The sequence below is a fragment of the Phoca vitulina genome, unplaced genomic scaffold (genome assembly GCF_004348235.1).
Source record: "Phoca vitulina isolate PV1807 unplaced genomic scaffold, GSC_HSeal_1.0 scaffold45, whole genome shotgun sequence".
NCBI classification, from domain to species: Eukaryota; Metazoa; Chordata; class Mammalia; order Carnivora; family Phocidae; genus Phoca; species Phoca vitulina.
The window spans coordinates 3,430,133-3,454,487 of record NW_022589748.1 but is presented as its reverse complement, the minus strand read 5'-3'; the positions used below and the strand labels follow the sequence as shown (position 1 = coordinate 3,454,487).

At 50.7% G+C, this 24,355-nt stretch overlaps 1 protein-coding gene across 1 annotated transcript; it reads left to right on the top strand.

The window, feature by feature from the left end:
- The first annotated feature begins 6,544 nt into the window (after positions 1-6,544).
- Positions 6,545-24,229, top strand: RFC2 (replication factor C subunit 2). The gene is made up of 11 exons (XM_032431137.1): positions 6,545-6,678; positions 9,172-9,241; positions 11,318-11,359; positions 11,678-11,784; positions 14,888-14,989; positions 15,757-15,857; positions 18,231-18,388; positions 18,605-18,670; positions 19,994-20,074; positions 21,650-21,763; positions 23,525-24,229. The coding sequence occupies exons 1-11, from the start codon at positions 6,572-6,574 to the stop codon at positions 23,633-23,635; spliced, it is 1,059 nt and encodes a 352-aa protein (XP_032287028.1). The 5' UTR covers positions 6,545-6,571; the 3' UTR covers positions 23,636-24,229.
- The last annotated feature ends 126 nt before the right edge of the window (positions 24,230-24,355 follow it).

The following is a 24,355-nucleotide window of genomic DNA, read 5'->3' as shown; positions in this document are numbered from 1 at the left end:
ATTCAAAAAACATTTATCAGGCGCCTGGGTGGCTCAGTTGTTGAGCATCTGCCTTCGGCTCAGGTTATGATCCCAGGGTCCTGGGATCGAGCCCCGCATCGGGCTCCCTGCTCCGCGGGAAGCCTGCTTCTCCCTCTCCCACTCCCCCTGCTTGTGTTCTCTCTCTGGCTGTGTCTCTCTGTCAAATAAATAAATGAAATCTTAAAAAAAATATTTATCAATGACTCCTGAAACTAAAGGAACATTGTGCATCAACTATACTCAAAAAAAAAAAAAAAAAAGGAAAGAAAACTTATTCTTATTGCCAAAAATTATCTATCATCTATCTATCTATCTATCTATCTATCTATCTATCTATCTATCTATCTATCTCAAAGTCTGCTAAATGCCTGGCATTGTTCAAGACACTGACAATAGCAGTGGCTAATATGGAGAAAACCCTTGCCATCATGAAACATACTCTAATGGGGGATGCAATACACAAAACATGTTTGATACGTATTTATCAACTAGAGTTATATGTTATAGAAGAAAAAGGAGAGCAGGGTAGGGAAAGGGACTGGTGGGAAGAAGGGAACAGGGAAGCCTCAATGAATAGATAACATGGAGAAGAGACCAGAATGAGGCAAGGGAGTAAGCCATGTGCACATCTGAGGGAAGAGCATTCTAGGCCAAGGGAATAGCAAGTGCAAAGGTCCTGAGGTAGGGATGTGCTAAGCCCTTCTCATTTACAGCAAGGAGGCCCTTGTGCCTGGAATAGTGTATGAGGGCAAGGGTGGTAGAAAGGAAGGTCAGGAAGATGGCCTTGTGGAGGTAAAACATATAAGGCCCTGTAGGGTTTGGGTTTTTCCCTCTACCTTGACCCTGATTATTCTGTGAGGATTTGTCTGGAGATCTACTTCGTAAGGTCATTCTAATGACCCTTATTAAATTGCTCTTGCTTGGGACCCAGCAATTCCATTTCTATCTATGCTGCTAGAGAAATTATCTCAGAAACACAATGGAGGGACACCTGGGTGCCTCAGTCTGCTAAGTGTCTGAGTCTTCATTTCTGCTCAGGTCATGATATCAGGGTTGTGAGCCTGCTTAAGATTCTCTCTCTCCCTCTTCCTCTGCCCCTCCCCACCCCTGCCTGCTTGCGTGCACTCTTAAAAAAAAAAAAAAAGTACAAAGCATATAAAACATACAGGCTCGGGGCTCAGACCTAGTATAGATCCAGACTCCCCGCTACTCGCCAAAAGACCTTGAGGACAAAGCTTGACCTCTCTGCCTCGGGTTCCTCTTCTGTAAAGTGGGGGTAGAAGAGAGAAAAGGAAAGAATGGGGCAGAGAACTTTAGCAGTATCCATAATGTTTTCTTTTTAAAAAAGAGGCAAAATTTTAACATCTGTCTTGGTGGATGAGTACATGAATGTTGGTATTATTTTCAGTATGTTTCATATGTCTTGTAATTTTAAATTTAGAGATTAAAAGATCACAAAACAAAACAAAGCCTTCGACACACACTTTTCTTTCCTTTTTTATTAAGTTTTTAGTTTTAATTCCAATGTAGTGAACACAGTGTTATATTAGTTTCAGGTATACAATATTGATTCAACAATTCTGTACATTACTCAGTGCTCATCATGATAAGCGACTCACACTTTTCCCTACAAGCACCCTTACCTCCCTCCACGCCACTTACCACATGGCAACCAGAGACCTGAAACATAAACTAGGCCTTGTTGGGGTGCTTGCGTGGCTCAGTTGGTTGAGCACTCGACTCTTGGTTTCGGCTCAGGTGTTGATCTCAGGGTCCTGGAATCGAGGTCCGTGTCGGGCTCCGTGCTCAGCAGGGAGTCCGCTTGAGGCATCTCTCTCTCTCTCCCTCTGCCCTTCCCCCTGCTCGCATTCTCCTTCTCTAAAATAAATAAATCTTTAAACAAAACAAAAACTGGGCCTTGTTGCTTTTACCTATATCCTGCACAGTCTGGCCCCCACAGGCCTCCTTCCTTTCCAACCCTGACTCGCACTCACCCTGGATCCTCCAGCCACTGTGTGCTCGTCATGTCTGTCAGGCCTTGTCAGGCCACAGGGATGCAGGCGTGACCAGGACGGAGGGAGCTCCTGTTCTTTTTTTTTTTTTTCTCTTTTAAAGATTTTATTTATTTATTTGAGAGAGAGAGAGAGCAAGAGAGAGAGCGCAAGAGGGGGTAGGGTTAGAGGGAGAAGCAGACTCCCCGCCGAGCAGGGAGCCCGATGTGGGACTCGATCCCGGGACTCCGGGATCATGACCTGAGCCGAAGGCAGTCGCTTAACCAACTGAGCCACCCAGGCGCCCGGGGGAGCTCCTGTTCTCAAAGAGCTGCTATGCTGGGGGGAAACAAACAATAAGCAAGGCAATAAATCCAGACAGTTGTGAGTAAGGACAATACAGAAATAAACAGGTTCTTGAGGGAGAGAGAGCAATGGAAGACAGGGAGGGCATTGGGGGGGCACCTTCCAGGCAAAGCCAATGGGCACCCAGCTCTCAGATTCAGGTTCAGATCTCAGGTCAAATGCTCCCTCCCCAGCAAAGGCCTTCCTGACCTCTCAGGTGGGATGGTACCTTATCGATGCTATACTAACAGTCATTCATTCTAACACTTAACCATGGTTATAATTAAATATATGATTGGCTGCTTGGTGTCTGTTTCCCTCCCTACAATTTAAGCTCCTCGAGGGTGGAAGCTTGCCCTGTCCACGCATCCCGTGCCCATCACGGTGGTTGCAGGCACTCAGTCAATATTTGTTTTTTTTTTTAAAGATTTTATTTATTTATCTGAGAGAGAGAATGGGAGACAGAGAGCATGAGAGGGGCAGGATCAGAGGGAGAAGCAGACTCCCCGCTGAGCAGGGAGCCCGATGCGGGACTCGATCCCGGGACTCCAGGATCATGACCTGAGCCGAAGGCAGTTGCTTAACCAACTGAGCCACCCAGGCGCCCTCAGTCAATATTTGTTAAAGATGGAAACCCACAGTCGGGCTCTATGATTTCTACCAGATTCCAAATTCCGCAAATGTAATCAGAGCAATTCCTGAGGACAAATGTTACCCAAATAACAAACCCTTATACTGTAGGTATGTTTTCGGATACATGCTTTTTCACTACATAATAAGCCTTTTAATATTGAAAATGTTAATGAGAATGTTAGAAAAATTCTAAGGGTGATGGAACATGGTAGCATCTGAGAGCAAACAATTATTTCAGTGGTAGTATCACCACTTAAAAAAAAACAAAAAACAGCTATAATTCATCCAGAAACCCACTGGAAAACAACACATGAATTTTTAAAACTTCAGTGTAAGCAGGGCAAACAGCAGCAAGTAGGTTTGCTATTCCTGGCCAGTGGAGGCTACCAGTGGGTGAAAAGCAGGTGTCTCTGGTACTCCTGGTCTTCAGACGCCACCCCATTTTCAACTCTACAACCTGCACTGTGACTTGAGAAATGGGCTGCACTCTAGTGGTCAAAGTCAAGGTGTCATTCTAACCAAGATTTGTTGCCTGTCCCATCTGATAATTTGATGGGAATGCTCTGGCTTTTGGTAAAAGACTTTTTTTTTTTTTTTAAGAGAGGGAGAGAGCAGGGAGAGGGGCGGAGGGAATCTCAAGCAGATTTGATGGTCAGCACGGAGCCCGACACAGACATCAATCTCACGACCCTGAGATCATGACCTGAGCTGAAATCAAGAGTCAGAGGCTTAACTGAGTTAGCTACCCAGGTGCCCCAAGGATTTTTTTTTAAGATTGATTTTATCTTTTTTTTATGTATGTATGTATGTATGTATGTATTTATTTATTTATATGATAGTGAGAGAGAGAGCACAAGCAGGGGGAGCAGCAGACAGAGGGAGAAAAAGGCTCCCAGCTGAGCAGGGAACTCGACACGGGGCTCAATCCCATGACCCTGGGATCATGACCCGAGCCAAAGGCATATGCTTAATGACTGAGCCACCCAGGCATCCCAAGGATTTTGTCTTCTGTTTTCTCTCCTTTCCATGTCCTTCCTCTTTTGCATAACTAATTGCCCTCGTGAGGTGAGAGTCAGGGGGCTTAGCCTAGGTGCAGATTCCATTTCCTAGGATTTCGCAGATTTGTTAGGAGAGAAGAGGAGGAATTCACTTTGGGTTGTCCTTGACCTTTCCTTTGGTTTGTTCCTTGACCTGTGGTTTCCCCAACATATCTGAGGGTCCCCCAATGTGGCTGTTGTGTGGCTCTATAGGAATGGCTGGAGTTTTTAAGCTCTGAGCTCTCTCTGGGACCAACTCAAACAAGGCACAGAAGGCTCAATATAAAAAAGCCCTGTTATTAAAAAAAAAAAAACAAAAAACAGACAAGCCCTGTTATGCAGTTCTGCCCCAAAGGTCACCTCCTTCTCTGATTCTCCTGGCATTCCAAGTGCATCAGTGAACACAGAGTCCTGGGTGCACCAACAAGCCTCCTGTAGAATGGGATTTTGGGAAAAGAACCACAAAAGGGTTAAGAATTATATACTGTTTTCTGTATTTATTGAAAATATTTTGTTTTTAAGCTGTGTATGTGGTGGAAGGGGGTGCGTGTATGTGATAGCTGACTATAAGGAAAATATTAATATTGCCACATGGAAAACATTCCAAGGGAAAACCAAGAAAAAGACATTTCCAGAAGAGTTTATGTTTCAAGAAAATTTGCATCTTCTCCTCCAGAGAAATAAAGGATCTGTGAACAGTGATTTTCGAAACATGCAAGACAGCTCTTTTAGTTCAAAGGAAAATGGAAGGAGAGTCAACTTCAAGCATCCCCCCGCCCCCAAATCATACAAAAGGGGAAAAGAAAACCACTGAGTAACTTCTGAACCTGGAGACTTTAGGAACTACCACCAGGAGGACAAACTGCTTCAGAATTTGAGTCATTTGTGGTTCCTGCTCAACTGGCAGTAAGTTAAACAGAATGAGAAATCACGTGTTCCCGTCCAGTTCACAGAAGACAATTATAAATTGTGCCCACTGCTTCGAGCTCACTAGCCTGGCTGCAGAACTGGGATGAGCACTTAGCAGACACGAACTCTGCGTCTAAAGTGTGCAAGGGAAGGAACCAGGCATTAGGCGGCAGGCACCTCGTTCTCAAGGAGCTGACCACTCAGGTTGGGAAGATGACGCACAGTCCTTACACAAGAAAAATGAATATAACAGCAATACCGTCTTCCCCAGTAAATATCTGTAACTGGGGAAAGAAAACTGAAAGGTAAGGATAAAAAAAACTGAACACAATCACTTGCGATATAGATTTTGGAGCCCATGTTTACCTGAATGACTAATCAATCAATCACCTGGAAGACGAGGTCTTCAACCTAAAATATATAGAGAATTTAACTGGTGATGGAAGGAAAACAGCCAATGGGGTTCTGAAACGTCTTCTGGTGAAAGCAACCCAGTTCCTCACAGCGGACCCAAACTGTTCTGGAAACATGGATCCTCACTGTTCATTAAAGACACTCAACTGGAGTATTTACAGCGCCCCAGGCCTTGTGCTAAGCAATAAGGACAGAGACTAACGGGTCCCAATTCTTACCTTCGATTTGGACATGAAAGCCAGTTTTTAACCCGAAATTATGATGCAATACGGTAAGTGCAATACAGCAGAATTTTATACGAATTGCTTTGGCAGCCTGGTGGGGAATGAATCCTGGCTCCACCACTTACAGCCTAAATGACATTGGACAAATGATTCAATCATTCTCAAGGCTGTTTCTGCGGATAATCATGAGTATCTGCCTCAGGTCTCGTGCACAGTAAATGACAGTCATGGTTTATTATTTTTATTTATTATTCACATTATGACGTTTGGGCTATGCGAGGAAAGCTTAGTTCAATAGGGAGAAAACGAGCCCAAAACAATGCTCAAAGCACTTGTCAATATGGAGTACCTATCTTTCCGGAACGAAACCGAGTCACATCTTCCAGAGGGACAGTAGCCTCCTCTGCCAAACCGGAGTAATCCCCACTGTACAGCATCGTGAGAACTTCCTGACCGCAAGCACCAAGTTCCAGGGCGTAGGAGGTGCCCACCCCACGGGAGCCGGCGTTGCCACCCGGACACCTGAGCGATCCGGACAACTGGGCACGGTCAGGTCCTAGATGTCACCGCCCAGGCGCCAGTCCCTGTCCGAGTCCGCCGTCGGTCCCGCACCTGGGCGGCGGCGGGATGCTCCAAACCGCCCCCAGAGCCGCCCGGGCGCCGCCGCCCCTCCAGACCCGCCGCGCCGCGAGGGCTTCCCACACAAATCACACAAAGACGAAAACCGTCCAACGTCCCTTCCTGGAGCGACCTGCCTTCTCGGAAGTCGATGCGGTCGGGCCTCGCTTTCCTCTCGCTGGCCCGGCTGGACGCCAGGCCTTCCACGACAACCGGCGTTCCCCCAACCTCTGGCCAGGTCGGTGCCTTCTGCGCAGGCGCGAAAGGGGGCTGGCCCACCGCTTCCGCTTACGGCCGGCGTCCCCCGGGTGCTAGGGGCGGGCTCTGCGTGATGGCGTCGCGGGGCGGGGCCTCCGGCGCGGGAAGAGACGGCGGGAGAATGGAGGTGCGGGAGAGCGGTGGTGGCGTCGGCGAGCGCGGGGCCCAGGACCCTGCCCCCGCCTCCAGCAAAGTCTCGGGCAGCGCCGGCCACTACGAGCTGCCGTGGTGAGGGCCCAGGCCATGAATGATGGGTGCTCTGGACGTGTGGGTGGGCGAGTTGGCGGGCCGTGTCCCGGGGGACCCTAGGGCGGGAGCTCGTTCTAGGGGGTCCTTAGCGGAGCAGGAAGCCTCGGGGTGGCATCGAGTAGATTAGTATTTGGAGAGGGCGAGGGACGCGCGTCGTTGACCCCCCCGGGCTCAAGAGTGGCGGGTCTGAACTCTGGAAGCGGGATCATGGTCAGAACAGTGCTAATTCTGATCATAGCTGCCCGCTGTGACCACCCACTCGGCGCCTGGCGCTGTGCCTGGGGCTACTCTGATGGCGGGAAGCGTCGGACGCAGGTTCGGAACTCGGGGTTGTGCGCAGAAGGCGCATCCTGGGTAGCTGAGAGGAGCTGGTGACGTGGAAAGTCACCTGGCGCGGGCACAGGTGTGGTGTGGGCGATCCGCTCTGGTCCCACTCCCTCTGCGCGCGGTTATGGTTTACTCTCCGTCCTCCGTGCATGCCCATCCCTCCAGCCCACCCCTCTCCTGAGCAGATACCTAAATGGAGCGCAGTACAGCTTACTGGAACATCCACAGCAGCACTGGTCAGTCCCCCAGCTACTAGCCCCTTGAGTCCATTGACAGCCCTGGAAATGAGGCTGGTCCCAATTGAGATGGGCTGTAAGTGCACAAAATACACCGGATTTCCAGGACTTAGTATATAAAAAAAATCTCATTCGTAATTGTTATATTGATGACATGTTGAGAATGATAATATTAGGTTCAATAAATTCTTAGGAAAATTAACTTTCACCTATTTTCTTTTTACTTTTTTTTAAACATTTTTACTCATTTATTTGAGAGAGAGAAAGCATGTGCGCACGAACAGGGTGGGGGGTGCTCAATCCCAGGATCCTGAGATTATGACCTGAGCCGAAGGCAGACGCCTAACGGACTGACCCACCCAGGCGCCCCTCTTTTTACATTTTAATGTGGCCACCAGCAAGTGTAAAATTACATATGTGGCTTGCGTTACATTTTTTATGTATGACACTACTTTAAATGCTTAGGATATTTTATTATACAAAACACACTCTGGTGTCATGAGCTTCCATTTGATAGGGAAAGACTAAAGAACAAACCAGGAGATAAGTAGTATATTTGATGATGACAGGTGGCATCGGGTAAATGACTCTGGTGGTCAGGGAAGGCCTTTGATGAGATGATATTTCAACAAAGACGGCAACTCAGGGAGTGAGCCAAGTGGCAATGTGGAGAAAGCTTTCAGGCAGGGGGAGCCCCTATGGAGGCCCTGGAGGAGGAGCATGTTTGCCATGTTCAAAGTCTAGCTCAAATTTCAGCGCCTGACATTCCTAGGTGCTGATTCCACAGCCCTTGGTTTATATAACCAGTTTAGCACTGTAGGAGGATTTGCTAAGCTCTCTGTGCTTGCTGATAAGGAAGGCCTTTAGAACAAGAACCATGTCTTGCTCCTTTCTGTACCTTCCACTTTCCTCCCCCTAAGATCTCAAACTCCTTATACAGTGCTCGGCACCTGGAAAGGACTAAGTATGAACAGGAAATGAGTAGCAACAAGCATGCTCCATCTGCTGGTCTTGGAGGAGAACTCTATTTACTGTAGGATGTGGCAAACAAGCTTCTTTGCATGTAGCTGCTTCTGGAGCAGAACCAGGCCCTGTAGAGCGTGCAAGCTGAGGGTAACTCAGAGAGTATAATAAAGGGCAGAGGAAGTGCTGATTGCAAATCTGCTGCCACTTCTGTTTTCAGCTAAAGAAAGTCATTTGCTCACAGCATCGCTTGCTTTTATTCATTTAAAAAGAGAGAAGTATTGGGGCGCCTGGGTGGCCCAGTCGATTGAGCGTCTGACTCATGGTTTTGGCTCAGGTCGTGATGTCAGGGTCATGGCATCGGGCCCCGAGTTGGGCTGTGCGCTCAGCGGGGAGTCTGCTTGAAGGTTCTCTCCCTCTGAGAGAGAGAAGTATTCATCTGAGTAAGCCACTAGCCTGTCCACACTTCCCATAGCCTCATAGGATCACAGGGCAGGCCTGTGGTTTCTGTCTAGCCAGCCCTGCGGTGCACCTGGCACCAGTCATAGAAACTGGCAGGTAAGGGACAAGAAGGGGGCTCGGTTGCACTCGTGTCTGTCAGATCAGACATCAGTGCCTCGTGTGCTGAGCTTCTGTTGTGACGGGCAGACCGTGCGGCCGCCCAGCGTCACAGCGCTCCAGATGGCCCGCTCTGGCCCCTCTCCAGCAACAACAGGTGCATCTCGGCTGTGGCCGGTTTAAAGCCCTCGGTGTACAGTTCTTAAGCGCTTAACTTTTCAAATGGCCCTTGGGTTACCTCTTCGAATTTAAAACCTGCAACATTTACTATATTTAAATTGCCTGTATATAATTTTCTGACAGAGCTCTCGGGATTGCCCTTTAGGGCTTGCTCTTGGGAGCGTGAAAATAGTTACGTCACCGTCTTTATGCGTTTTCTTAAAAACAGGGTTGAAAAATATAGGCCAGTAAAGTTGAATGAAATTGTCGGGAATGAAGACACGGTGAGCAGGCTGGAGGTGAGTGATTTTTTTTTTTTTAATATTTTATTTATTTGTGACAGAGAGCGAGTACAAGCAGGGGGAGCAGCAGGCAGAGGGAGGGGGAGAAGCAGGCTCTCCGCTGAGCAGGGAGCCTGACGCGGGACTCAATCTCAGGATCCTGGGATCATGGCCTGAGCCGAAGGCAGACGCTTAACCGACTGAGCCACCCAGGCGCCCCTGATTTTTTTTTTTTTTAAGAGATGATCCTATGTCACATTATGTGGTTTTGACAAGCTCGAGGGAGGCATTTGGAGGAAGCCGGCCAAGATAGTGAGGGGTGGAGTGAGCCATGAATTCCGAAGAATTGAGGGATTGAGAGCCAGTCAGTTTGGAGAAGACTAGAAACTGTAGTGGTTAACTTCACATGTTTGAGGCGCTGGCTTATTGGAGAGGGGTTCTCTGACCTATGATTCTAGAGCTGGGATGGCAAACCTTTTCTGTAAAGGCCGACTAGTAGATACCTTAGGCTTTGTAAACTGTATAATGTCTTTGTCCAATATTCTTAATTTTTTAAACAATCCTTTAGAATCATAAAAATCATTCTTAGCTAGGGGGCTTATAAAAACAGGCCCCAAGGCGCCTGGGTGGCACAGTCCGTTGAACATCCGACTCTCGGTTTTGGCTCAGATCATGATCTCAGGGTCATGGGAAATCTGCTTGGGATTTTCTCCCTCTCCCTCTGCCCCTCCCGCTTGTATTCTCTCTCTCTCAAATAAATAAATCTTAAAAAAAAAAAAAAAAAAAACAGGACTCAGGCTGGATTACCCCCCCTCTTCCCGCCAACACCCCTCCACCATGGTTTGCCAACCCCCGCCTAGAGGGACTGAGTGACAGGGCACAGCCGTCTTCAGGACAACAGGACCAGGAGTGAGTAGAAGTGTGCACCATATGGCAAGCTTTGGAATCCTAGCCCTAGAGGTCTTTAGGCAGAATCTAGAAGCCCAGCTATTTGAGACATGATGGAGGCAGTCTCTGCAGTAATGGGGACTTAGACTCTAACAGCTACCAAGGTATTTGTTTATTTTACAAATCAGTTCATTTTACAAATATTTGCGGGCCAGATATGGTGCGGTGTTAGGAGCTGTTGATGTAACGGTGAACAAAATAGACACGACCCCTGCCTGTGTGGGCTTTAGTCTTACAGGGGCCAAAGTCAACAGGTCGTGTGATGAGCACTGTGACAGAGGCAGAACGGGGTGCTGTGGAAGCACATGGGGGGGTCGTGTTAACGTGCTCACAGTATCTTAGTTCTCAGATGGAAGAAGGGACAGCAAAGCTAAGTAAGTGGGAGTTAGCCAGACTTGGGGGGCCAGGAGCGGAGGGAGGGAAGGCAGCAGGAATAGCATGTGCAAAGGCCCAGAGGTGAGAGGGCTTAGCTTGTTGGCGGGGGCGGGGGGCGCGCAAGGGTTATGCCATCTGATTGGAATACAGAGTAGGGCTTTCCAGACATTAATATGTGTATGAATTGCCTGGGGATCTTGTTAAAAATGCAGATCCTGATCCAGGGAGTGGGGCCAGAGTCTGCATCTCTGCCTCGCTCCCGGGGGATGCCGATGCTGCGGGTCCATGGAGCCCACAGCGTAACAAGGCTGTAGAGTGTGTGTATTGGGGTGTGAGAAATGAGCTGGTGAGGTGGGCAGGGCCTCCTGAGCCCTGTTTGAGTTGGGGCTCACAGGGCAGGAAGGAGTCTTCCAAGGGCTTCATCAGGTGCAAATGTTTTAATAGCTGGGGCGTTCTAGAAAGTTGGTTGTGGTTACAGTAGGGAAAATACATGGGTATGGGGCAGGATTAGAGGCCAGGAGACCAGTTAATGGCCAGGGTAGGGTTGATGGCATCAAGGGCCCAAGTGAGGGGAAGCATGGGTGGACCCTTGGGTGGGTATGAGGGGGAATGAGGAATTCGGTTCGGAATATGCGAAGGGGAGAGTTCCGTGGGGCATCCACATGGAGAAATCTGTGGCCACCTCACCACATGGGCCTGTGTGGCTGGGGAGGAGGCTTGGCGCCTCGGGTCTGCAAATTAACCAGTTCTGATGCCCCTTTCTTCCTCCAGGTCTTTGCAAGAGAAGGGAACGTGCCCAATATTATCATTGCTGTAAGTCCCTGGTCCTGGCCCCGTTGGAGGTCTTGGAGCCTCACTTTCCCTCCCTCCCAAGAGCTTAAGTGCTCAGAGCTTCCTCGTCAGAGAGGCCCATGGTCACCAGAGCCCTTGCTGCTCCCCTTGGCAGAGGGAAGCATTCTGCCCCAGTTGGTCGGGAGGCCTCTGGGTGGGTGGCTGTGTTGATTCGATGTGTGCTGTGGGTTGCAGAGGAGGTTCGAAGGGGAGGTGAGCGCAAACAGTGGGGAGCAGGAACTCAGGAGCTAAGGGCAAGCTCATTCTGTCGGCCTCAAGCCCTTGCCGTCTCCTCCCTAGGGTCCCCCTGGAACCGGCAAGACTACAAGCATCCTGTGTTTGGCACGCGCCCTGCTGGGCCCAGCATTCAAGGATGCTGTTTTGGAGCTCAATGCCTCCAATGACAGGTACACCTGGGAATTTGGACTGTGTGAAGGGTGGCGAGTGTTTGAAGTTTGAGTTGTCATAGAAACCGCCTTTTTGCAATTCTGTGTTGTACTTGGGGTTTGTCTCGCCAGCTTTGTGTTTTCCTTTGATCCTTCCCCTTGAACGAGAATGGGCGTCACTTCCCTGTCGGAGTGGCAGCGTAAGCACTGACTTGCTGGTTTCCTTTTTTTTTTTAAATGAAGGTGTTTTTTTGTTTTTTTAAAGATTTATTTATTTTAAAGACAGAGATAGAGTGCATATGCACACGTGCGCAGGAGAGGGGCAGATGGAGAGAGAATCTTAAGCAGACTCCCCGCCGAGCGTGGAGCCTGATGCGGGGCTTGATCCCACCACCGTGACACCACAACCTAAGCCGAAACCAAGAATTGGACGCTCAACTGACTGCGCCACCCAGGCACCCCTTTAATGAAAATTTTAAAAATTATTTTTAATTGTGGTAAAATACACATACCATAAGATGTACCATCTTCAGCATTTTTAAGTGCACTGTTCAGCGGTGTCACACGCATTCCCATTTCATTTGCGGAACTGAAACTGCATATCCACGAAAAGATAACTTTCTGTTTCCCCCTCTCCCCAGCCCCGGCAACCACCATCCTACTTTCTATTTCTATGAATCTGACTCCTCTAGGGACCTCACCTAAGTGGAATCGTCCAGTATTTGTCTTCTTGTAACTGGCCTACTTCACGCAGCATAATGCTCTCAAAGTTCCTCATGTTGGAGCAGGTGTCAGAATGCCCTTCCTTCCTAAGGCTGAATCGTGTCCCCCTGTGTGGAGAGACCACCACAGTTTGCTTATCTGTTCATCTGTTTTGGACCCTTGCGTTGCTTTCATCTTTTGGCTGCTGTGAATCGTGAATCATGCTCATATGAACAGGGCTGTACAAATAGCTCTTTGAGACCCTGCTTCACGTATCTCGGACACATACTCAGGAATGGGATGGCTGGATTATTTTTGGTAATTCTGTTTAATTTTCTGAGGAAGCGCTGTCTTCCCCGGCGGCTGTGCCACTTGACGGGCTCACCAACAGTGCGTGATTTCCCCACATCCGCACCAGCACTTGTTTTCTGTGTTTGCTGGCAGTGGTGGGCATCCTGATGGGCAGGAGGTGCTGTTCCCTCTTCAGATAAAACCAGCAGAGGACTAGGAAATGAGGAACCGTTGAATAAAATGTCTGCAGAGTCTGCCTTCGGTGATCCCTTAAGGATGTGGGTCTCGGCGCCTTACTGTTTTCCTGGTTTCGAAGAGCCACACAGACCTGAAACAGACAACGCCCTTCGTAGGCAACTCCCTGCCCATCCGCTGTCATGGACGAGCCTGGGAGCGACCCATTTTGTAAACGCTGATTCCAGACGTCAAATACAAATAGGTTCTAGCTTATTGTTACTTCTTGTTATACTCACCCTTGACTCATCAAACTATTTATTTATTTGAGATAGAGAGTGTGCGTGAGCGTACACACGAGATGGCGGGTGGGGGGCAGCAGAGCGAGAGGGATAAACCGACTCCACACTGAGCATGGAGCCCACTGAGTGGCTCGATCTCATGACCCCAAGATCATGACCTGAGCCAAAATCAAGAGTCAGATGCTCAACCAGCTGAGCCACCCAGGGGCCCCCAAAGCACCCAGGTGCTTTTTTTTTTTTTTTTTTAAAGAGGGAGAGAGAACCCGCTCGAGGCGAGAGGAGGGGCAGAGGGAGGAGGGAGAGAATCTTAAGCAGGCTCCATGCCCAGTGTGGAGCCTGATGCGGGGCTCGATCTCACCACACTGAGATCATGACCTGAGCCAAAATCAAGAGTCAGAGTCTTAACTGACTGAGCCACCCAGGTGCCTCCAAATTCACTACTTTTTTTTTTTTTTAAGATTTTATTTATTTATTTGACAGAGAGAGACACAGCGAGAGAGGGAACACAAGCAGGGGGAGTGGGAGAGGGAGAAGTAGGCTTCCTGTGGAGCAGGGATCCCGATGCGGGGCTCGATCCCAGGACCCTGAACTCATGACCTGGGCTGAAGGCAGACACTTAACGACTGAGCCACCCAGGCGCCCCTGCCTTCAGCTTTTGATCACTTCCAACTCCCCTGTAAATGTTGATGGGCCAGCAAGCATCTTAACAGACGAGAGAATACTGTCACATGAACTTCTAGCAAAACAGGGCGGTCCACGTTCTGGTCAGAAGATACTGGGAAATGAAGTCCTTCCTGTTGAGTGACCAACCGCATGGAAATGTATTTATTTTTTGTCCTTAGGTATATATTGTTCACTCCTTGATGCTAAAGTTTGAGAAAATTCACCCACGATTTTGGCATTGGAGGACCCCGTAGTCTGAGACAGTCTGACTGTGGTCGGTCTCACTGTCCTCGTTAGCGTCATTTTCTGATTTGTCTAATAGTATGGAATGTTCTCTGTCATTTGTTTTCATCTTTTGTGAGTGGAAAATGAAAAAGTTTTGAATTTTCAGCTGCGATCGATGAATGCTTTAAAAAACAACAAAGGTGGTGTATTTGAACTTATATCTTCTAGAGAGAGAATGCAGGGCTCCTAGCGACACAAAACATTGTCGGACGGGGCAGTAGGGACAGTTTTCCCTCCCTTCACACCATCAGAGGCAAGTGAGACGAGTCTTGCATTTTCTTAGGACTTTAACGTTTTGTGTTTTTTTTTAGCATAGTTGGGAATAATTGAGAAGGAACAAGGAAATGGTCACTAGGATGATGACATTGCCATTTCGTTTCAAGACACAGGAAGAATAAGGTCACTCAGACCTCGTGATGTATTTCAGATTATCCAAGGGTCCAGTGAACTCGCAGGGTAATTGCTAGATAAAATGACTCTCATGCTGTCAGGAGGAATAAGTACATTTTATCTTTTTTTGGGGGGGGGAGGACCTCCACGAAGGAATAAAAGTAATGCAACGTCAATCCTTATACATAGTTAGAATTGCCCCGAAAACCTAAAAACTAAAATTGTGTGTGTGGTGGTGTTCCGGGGGTTAGAAGCCCCCCGAAGGTACGTGGATGTGTCTGGGAAGGTGACAGTACAGTGACACCTTGTCGTTTCAGGGGCATCGATGTGGTGAGGAACAAAATCAAAATGTTTGCCCAGCAGAAGGTCACGCTTCCCAAAGGGCGGCACAAGATCATCATCCTGGATGAAGCAGACAGGTAGAGCACTTTGCCAAGCACACACTGACCTCGATTTCTCAGTCTCTTGTCAGGCTTTGTTAAAGCAAAAGCTCTCTCCCCTCTGCACTTTTGTGCCAGACCAGCTTATCACATCTTCCAAAAGCAATTTAACAGGCACCTGAGTCTTACACCTTATCTTTATTAAGTAACTTACAAACATTTGTAGAAGACAGTGTCGGTTAATGGGTTCGTTCCAGCTTCCTGTGGATGACTTAAATGATATCTCTTTATTGTGGTGAAATACACACGACATAAAATTTACCATTTTAGGGACGCCTGGGTGGCTCAGTCGTTAGGCGTCTGCCTTCGGCTCAGGTCGTGATCCCAGGGTCCTGGGATCGAGCCCCACGTCGGGCTCCCTGCTCTGCGGGAAGCCTGCTTCTCCCTCTCCCACTCCCCCTGCTTGTGTTCCCTCTCTCGCTGTGTCTCTCTCTGTCAAATAAATAAATAAAATCTTTAAAAAAAAAAAAAAAATTTACCATTTTAGCCATTTCTTTAAAAAAATATTTTATTTATTAGAGAGAGAGGGAGGGAGGGAAGGAGCACGAGTGGGGGGAGGGGTGGAGGGCGAGGGAGAAGCAGACTCCCCGCTGAGCAGAGAACCCCACAGATGCAGGGCTCGGTCCCGGGGCCCCAGGACCATGACCTGGACTCGAGGGTGCCCAGGCTCTCTGGGGGAGGGATTTGTGTCCAGGGGGCCCTGGGTTCCAGTTGCAAACTGCCCCCATGTGTTTTTCTTTTCTCAGCATGACTGATGGAGCCCAGCAGGCCTTGAGGAGAACCATGGAAATCTACTCCAAAACGACTCGCTTTGCTCTTGCTTGTAATGCTTCAGATAAAATCATAGGTGAGAGTCAGCTCTAGGTGGCTTGGGGTCCACCCGTGGTGCTCACATTGGCTCTTTAGCCACAGAAGAGTAGGGGCTTTTTGATTGCCTACCACGGGCTGAGCACTACAGAATCTACTTTTTCTTTCAATCTTATATAATTCTACGTGAAGGTATTCTTAGCTCCACATTAGAGAGGAGAAAACTGGAGCCCAGAGAGGTTGAGTAGTTTGCCCAGGGTCACACAGCACATGGAAGAGCTGGGACTGGAACCCCGATTCTGTCGGACTCTTGCTCCGTCGCGGGCACATGTGACATTTCGATGTCCTTTGTACAGTGTCATGGTCACGGCCTTGCACTTTGTGTGCGCGCTGGGCATTTGGCACACACTCCGTCTGTACACGGGGCTTTGTCGTCACCAGGGACTGCCTCCCCTGTTGCAGGCTCACCCGTCAGTCCACTTGGACCCGGCACCTGTCCCTCCGTCCCCTGAAGTCTTGTCTGCTTCCTCACTCCTTTGCCCCCCTCCTGTCTCAGCTTCCTGCTGGTTTGCACTTTCTTCCCTTTTCGATACCCACGGCAGACCCAGTCCCGCTTTGTTTCTTTTTTTTTTTAATGAGATTGGAGAATGATTTCTTTTTTCTTTCTTTTTAAAGATTTTTATTTTTTTTTATTTATTCATGAGAGGCAGAGAGAGAGAGAGGCAGAGGGAGAAGCAGGCTTCCCGTGGCGCAGGGAGCCCGATGCGGGACTCGATCCCGGGACCCCGGGATCATGACCTGAGCCGAAGGCAGACGCCCAATCGACTGAGCCACCCAAGCGCCCTCCCACTTTGTTTCCTTCTCACTGTTCCTCACCCCTCTCTTGCATCACACCCACACTGCTAACCCCCAGCCTGTGTGAGCTCAGCCCTGGGACTCGCCCTTCCGCACCCAAGCCACAGTCGCAGCTGCAGACCGGCGTGTGGCCAGCCACACTGCGCCGCGTGGTCCCAGTTCCCAGCCTCGGCGGGCTGGCCGTGGCACCAGGAACCCTTCGTGTCCTTCCACCTGCACCAGATGCTCATTTCTTCATTAATCTGTTCAGCTATCACTCAGCAAACATTTACTCTTGTTCTGTACGGTCCTGGTGGGGAACATATGGTGTTGAATGAGAACATTCTTGACCTTCAAGATGGCACCAGTGTGGTAACACTTCTTTGAGGGCAGGAGTGGCATCCTACTTAGAGACCCCCTCCCCAGATGCATTTCGCATAGGGCTGTGCATCCACGAGGTCCTTTAGTGATTTGACACAGCAGCTGTGGGCAGAAAAAGGGCCGGCCCTCCCTTGTCAATTTTTCTGATCCATATAGTACCCTGACTTTTTTTTTTAATTTCTAAAGAGCAACAACAGATATGTAAATGGAATCACTAAAGAAATTTATTTCTGGGGCGCCTGGGTGGCTCAGTCGTTAAGCGTCTGCCTTTGGCTCAGGTCATGACCCCAGGGTCCTGGGATCGAGCCCCGCATCGGGCTGCCTGCTCAGCGGGAAGCCTACTTCTCCCTCTCCCACTCCCCCTGCTTGTGTTTCTGCTCTCGCTAGCTCTCTCTCTGTCAAATAGATAAATCTTTAAATAATAATAATAATAATAATAATAATAAACTCTGCGAACTTAGCTTCCGGTGTTCTGCACAAGAAGAAAATCTGCTAAAGGAAACATCTAGTGTAGCTGGAACATTAATTGCTTTTATCTTATCTTGTGCTGATAAGCCAAATACGTAATTAAGGGTCTTGGTGGAGATTCCTGATTTCAGATAAGTTGAAATGGACTAACTCTTAGGACTCCCCGGTTTCTTTAATGCACATAAACTTAGAGGAGTGCATTCCTTGAAAGTGCGTGTGAGCACAGAGGATGGAACACAGAGCAGATGGGGGCTTGGAGATCCAGAAGAAGCTGTTGTCACAGTCTAAAAGGAGGGTCAGGGGCAGCTTCCAGAATTCTGCATCCGTCTCTCTAGTGGCTCTCCGCCCAGGCTGTGGTCAGAATGTCCTGTGGAGCCTCAGAGAAACCCCGCACACGTCCCTGCTCACCCTGGACCGGCCGGGTGGGGACACCCAGCACACACGGTGACCGGGAGCCCAGCACCGACTCACCTGCGGGCTGTGGCACGTGGGTGTCTCGATCCTGGAGGGTCTTTTCCCCTTCTGGAAGCTGAGGCTAGCCAAGGCCATCGGGGCAGTGCTGGGCAGGCTTACTGGTTGAGGCTTTGAGCTAGCGGAGGGCACCTGCTGGGGAGGGAGCTGTCGGTGCCATCATGGCCGGTGCGTGTCCCGCGCAGCGGCTTCCTAGCACGAGGGGCTGTCGGGGATGCGCCGGCCTCTGCGCGGCGCCTCACCCTTCTGTCCCCGTCAGAGCCCATTCAGTCCCGCTGCGCAGTCCTCCGCTACACGAAGCTGAGCGACGCCCAGGTCCTCGCCCGGCTGCTGACGGTGCTGGAGCAAGAGAAGGTGCCCTACACCGACGACGGCCTGGAAGCTGTCATCTTCACGGCGCAGGGGGACATGCGGCAGGTGCGTGCCGTCGGGGCCCCTCGGCGCCCACCTCCTGGGCCGCGTGCGCCTCGTTCTGGGGGGGGAGGCTGCGCAGAGACCGTGGACCCCGCTCACTGGGGCCTTGGGCTGGCCGAGGACAGACCCGGGAGGAGGGGGCTCCGCTTGGACTCGGGGGGTGGGGGTGGGGTGCTCAGGACTGAAAATCGCCCCCAACGCGCACTTGATTCTCCACAGGCGCTGAACAACGTGCAGTCGACTTTCTCGGGGTTCGGCTTTATTAACAGCGAGAACGTGTTCAAGGTACAGGAGCCGCCGGGGCCCCTGCGCCCCGCGCAGAATTGGGAGGGTCTCGGGAGCGCCCCCGCGCGTGGGGAAGTGGAAGTGCTCGCGCGCCCCAAAGGGCCTCACGCCGCGCCGCACCCCAGGGCTCTCCGATCTGGTGGCAGAGGACGCAGGCTCCCCGCTGCCCCCTCCCCGGGATGGTCCCACTGCTGGGAGGCAGGAGGGGACGCTGAGCCCCTGCTCCCTGCCTCCCACACCCACCAAGCTGAAGGACGAAGTTTCCCACTCTCCCACATTGGCCAAGGCTTTTTCTCCTGGGAACGCTTTTGAAAAGGGGCTGCCCCATCCTAACAACTTGGCTCTTTTGGAGGCCAGTTAGTTTCCCCCTTATTTGGGGGTAAAAACTGGATAGGGCTGTCCATGCGTTCAGACCATAGCTGTTTCTTAGCAGGTTTGTTTGGGTAAAGAAAGCTGTGTGGAAAGCCTGTTTCGGCCCTGGTGGTGACTGTGTTTTCAGGGATACTCCAGGAACTTGCTTAGTTTCCTCTGGATAGTTCAGGCTCTGAGCCATCCTGGAGCAGACCTTCCAGGGCTCTGGAAAGCAGGATTTCTGGGGGAAGTTAACTGAGCTGGGAAGAGAAGTTCTAGGGCACTTGGGGCTGTGGGAAAGAGCAGAAGGCTCCTTCAGAAGTTGTAAACGTGGTTGGGGGCACCTGGGTGGCTCAGTAGAGTGCCGACTCTTGATCTCAGGTCTTGATAGGGTTGTGAGTTCGAGCCCAGCGTCGGGCATGGACACTACTTAAAAAAAAGAAGAAGTCGAAGTTTTAAATGTGGGTCCCGGGGTGGAGGATGGAGTGCGGACTCCAGGCCAGTGGAGGGAGGGGCCGGGGGGGCAGCCCCAGGCTCGGGGACACCTGTTCCTCTTCACGCTGACATGCTGGGGTCGGGGGGAGTCTGTCCCTGGAAAGCCAGTTTCTATTCCAGGTGGGAGGCTGGTCGAGTTCGTAAGTGGATTGTGAGTGGTTCTGAGCAAGCGGTCCTCCAAGTGTGGGGCTAACAGCTTTTCAGAAGACAAGAGATTCCCGTGGGCCCTTGTTCACTCCGCTCGTGCTTGGGCAATCTGTAACCGCGGTGTCCGAACTTCCTCCCCAGTGAGGAAGGTTGACGCCACACTCTGGTGACGCGTTTGGTAGTGAGGGGGGCGTTCCCAAACCTGGTTCTGTTTGCCGGGGAGTTCGATGGGAAAAGCCCGCTGAGCGGTTGGTTCCGCTGGTGTGTCGGGGCTCCTCCTCAGGTGGGCCCCCTCAGCTGCTGACAGGCCTCTCTTTCCGGTTTGCTCAGGTCTGCGACGAGCCTCACCCCTTGCTGGTGAAGGAGATGATCCAGCACTGCGTGAACGCGAACATCGATGACGCCTACAAGGTTTGCGTCCCTCCTCCTCCCTGACTCGGGGGGAGACTGTGCTTCTTCGGCAGTGCAGAGGGGGCCTGTCTGTGTGCTGGGGACTTCGCTCACAGGCACGGCTCCCCTCGATTCTTGCTTGGAATGAGGCCAGGAGCTAGGTGCACACCAGAGGAAGGAACGGATTCCGGGAGACTGGATTCCTTGGTCTGAATCACACTGCTGACAAGCACTCAACCTGCAATTCAGAGTCATGTCCTTGTCCTATAATTATATCCTCCACAGGGGAACTTTGTCCACCCAAGAGCTGAGGAAAGACCAGGCCAACTCCTTACGTTTCCGTGATGCCATCTGTGTCCGCCAAGGGACACTTTGCCCTCCGTCCCCCTGAGGAACATGGCAATGGCGTTCAGGGACCCAGTGGTCCCTGGTCATCTGGGAGAAGCAGGACACAGGGCTTCCAGCCTCGTTATGGAGCCTGGTCCCATGTGCGCATTCCAGGGGGCATCATCACAGTTCAGGTGACCCTCAGGTCCACAAGGGTGGCAATGGTATGATTTAAGGCCACTGGCCTGGTCCCAGCCAGTTTCCCTCCCCCTGCTCCCACCAAACTAGGCCAGAAGTGGGCTGGGTTTAGGGCAGGGCCAGATGTAACTCGAAACCAAAGGGCAAGGCGGGGAGACCAAGGCAGAGACCCAGACACAGGGCCCAAAGGTAGCCTTCAGATTTAGGGACACAGAGCTTCCGTGCCCCCTGCATCCGCCGCGAGATGCTATAGCAAAGGCAAAACAACTGGCCCCAGACCCCGCTGTCTGAGTGGGCTGGGTGGGATTGGAACTGGGGCCTGTGCTTGAGACCCGGCAGGAGGCTGAGAGGACTCTGCTCGGTGGAGATCTGGTGGAGGCTAGGCCTGCAGGGGGGCCTCTTCCCCTTGGGTGCTCACTGGGATGATTAATAGTTTTTTTAGGAGCCTTGGATAAAGACACTACATGGGTGTCATAGGAGACCATGCAAAACATTTTAAAGATTTTGTTTTTATTTATGAGAGAGAGAGAGAGAAAGAGGGCGCGAGCGGGCAGGGGGAAGAGCAGAGGGAGAGGGACAAGCAGACTCTGCGCTGAGCTCAGAGCCTGACACGGGGCTTGATCTCAGAACCCTGCGATCATGATCTGAGCCGAAACCCAGAGTCTGGCGCTTAACTGACTGCGCCCCCCCGGGTGCCCCTTACCACGCAGTACATTTTAAAACATTTGCGATGTTGGGGCACTTGGCTGGCTCATCAGCCCGTAGCGCATGTGACTCTTAATCTCAGGATCCTGAGTTCAAGCACCACATTGGGCATGGGGCCTGCTGTAGTAAAAAAAAATTAAAAAAAAAAAAAGAATAAATAAAAAAATAAAACATTTGTGATGTAATCTCTCCCTGGTGGGAAACTCCAGTGACCCCCAGGCAGGCTGGATGGCTGGGTCGCCAAGGGTGATCTGTCTGCTCCCTGCTGTGTGACAGACCCAAGACTGGTGTGGCTTCAGCCTCGTCCCTGCTCCACCCCCCCACCCCCCCGGACCCTTGTCACCCAGTGTATCTTCCTCTGTCTAGATTCTCGCTCATCTGTGGCATCTCGGCTATTCGCCGGAAGACATCATTGGCAACATTTTTCGAGTGTGTAAAACCTTCCAAATGGCAGAGTACTTGAAACTGGAGTTTATCAAGGTCAGTGAGGGTATAACAATGTCTCTCCTGGGGAGCGTGGGCCACGCCACGGTCTCTTCGTGTGGCTCCCGGGCCCGGCCCCCGGAAGGTGCTCAGTGAGTGTCCCACCGCCGGATCGTCCTGGGGCTGGGAGTTGGTCTCAGCTCTGCCAGTCAGCGGCCTGGAGTTCCTCAGGGCGGCTCTCTTCACTCAAGATTTGTTTGTTTGTTTACCCTTAAGTTCAGGTTAATTGAGGTATAATCTACAGAGAGTAAAATGCCTTCTGCTGACTGGTGTTCAGTCCTGTCAAGGTCGGAACAGCTCCGTAATTCCCCCGCCCCCTAAATGCATGTGCCCCTTGGTAGTCGGTCAGCTCCTCCCCCAGCAGCCAGAAACCACCGCTTTGTTTTCTCTTTGGGGGGACACAATTTTCCGGAAGGTTGTCCTGTGGGCATGACAGCGGAATCAAGGAGAAGGTAGCCTTTTGAGTCCGCCTAGCTTAATGCACTTGGGCTTTGTTCGTGCCGTCGCATCTGTTGGTGGGTCGTTCCTCTTCTTTGCTGAGCAGCGAACCACGGTTTGTGTGTTCACCACCTGAAGGACGCCGGGGGGGAGGGTCTCGGTTTTGGTGACGATTAGTGAGGCCACTATAAACATTTGCGCATGCGAATCGGTGTGAACGTGAACGTAAGTTTTTATTTTTCTCGGGCAACTTCCCAGGAGGTAGGATGGCTTGTTCTAATGGTCAGGGTATGTTTAACTTTATAAGAAACTGCCAAACCGATTTCTGAAGCGGCTGTAGATTGTGCATTTCTCCCAGCAGTGTGTGAGCATTCCAGATGCCCCCCAAGCCTAGCCAGCACTTGCAATGTTCGGTTGATTCTTTTTTTTTTTTTTAGATTTTATTAGAGAGAGAGTCGGGGGGAGGGGCAGGGCAGAGGGAGAGGGCATCTCAAGCAGGCTCCATGCCCAGCGCAGAGCCTGATGCGGGGCTCGATCTCACAACCCTGGGACCACGACCTGAGCGGAAACCAAGAGGTGGACGCTCAACATACAGAGCCACCCCGGGCGTCCCCTCAGTTGATTCTGTTAAAGCCATTCTAATAGGTGTGTCATAGCATCTTCTCCTGGCTTTAACGTGCATTTCCCAACAGCTGATGGCGTCGGGCACTTTCGCATGTGCCGATTTGCCATCCGTTATCTTTAACGAAGCATCTGTTCAAATCTACCGATTTCTTAATTGGGTCATTTTCTTCTTACTGAGTTTTGAGACTTACTTATATACCCTGGCTTCAGGTCCTTTATCAGACATGTGTTTTATAAGTATTTTAATATTTTCTCCAAGCCTGGCTTTTTGTTCTTTTTTTTTGTTGTTATTTTCTTAACAGTACCTTACAGGGAAATAGCCAAATAAACTGAACTCTAAACACAACTCATGACAACTTAGAGTTCCTTTTCCAGCTGAAGTTTGAGTTCATTGCGTCCATTTTAAGTAAACTGCTAGTTTAAGTTAAAAAACATAAAGTCCTCCCTCACTTATTCTTTTTTTAAAGATTTTATTTATTTATTTGACAGAGAGACACACAGCGAGAGAGGGAAGACAAGCAGGGGGAGTGGGAGAGGGAGAAGCAGGCTTCCCCTGAGCAGGGAGCCCGATGCGGGGCTCGATCCCAGGACCCTGGGATCGTGACCTGAGCCGAAGACAGACCTTAACCGACTGAGCCACCCCGGCGCCCCCCTCCCTCACTTATTAACCAGCTTGACATGTGCTTTGCTTTTCAGGAAATCGGATACACGCATATGAAGATAGCAGAAGGCGTGAACTCCCTCCTGCAGATGGCAGGGCTCCTGGCCAGGCTGTGCCAGAAGACAATGGCCCCGGTGGCCAGTTAGGGGGGAGAACTCGTTGCTCGGGGTGACAGGGGTCCTGAGAGTCCTCGTCCAGGAGAGACAGGAGTCAGCGCCTTCTGATTTGGAAAAAAGGCCGCCCTCGACCGGCATGGGGACACGCCTTCCCCTGACACGACCGTGGTCTTCACGCCGCTCCCACGCGTGTCTGCAGTCAGCTTCAGCCTCACGGACATGGTGGCAGGGTGACAGGGCCCCAGAGAACCTCAGGGCTTGGCACCCGATCTGGGCACGTGTGGCATCTTAGTTAATAAAAACGTTGTACGGTTTGGTCGGCGCTAAGCTGGCGTCGCCCGGCCACAAGGAAAGCCAGCGTCCCGTCTCTGAGCGTCCCCAGCGTCTGACAAGTAGAACAGGTGATGGGGATAGTAGACCGATGAAGCTGATCTCAGTGCTTCTAGAAGCCTGGAGGACAGTTCCATGGGGTAAGGGATGGAGAACAGCCTGGGACAGTAAGGACTTCAGAGAGGACCGGCAGGAGTCACCTGCCGGGGACAGTGGTGTGACGCCTGCCCACTGACCGGCCTTTTCTGTACAACCGTGTATGCGTGTTGCTTTAGAATTCCCCAGTGAATTTTCTATTACTTTGTATGATCGTTCCTCCCCCACAAGGTACTATTTTTTCCCCATTTTCTTAAATTATAAAAAAATATCAGTGTACATAAAAGAAAGAATAGGGCGCACCTGGGTGGCTCAGTCAGGTGA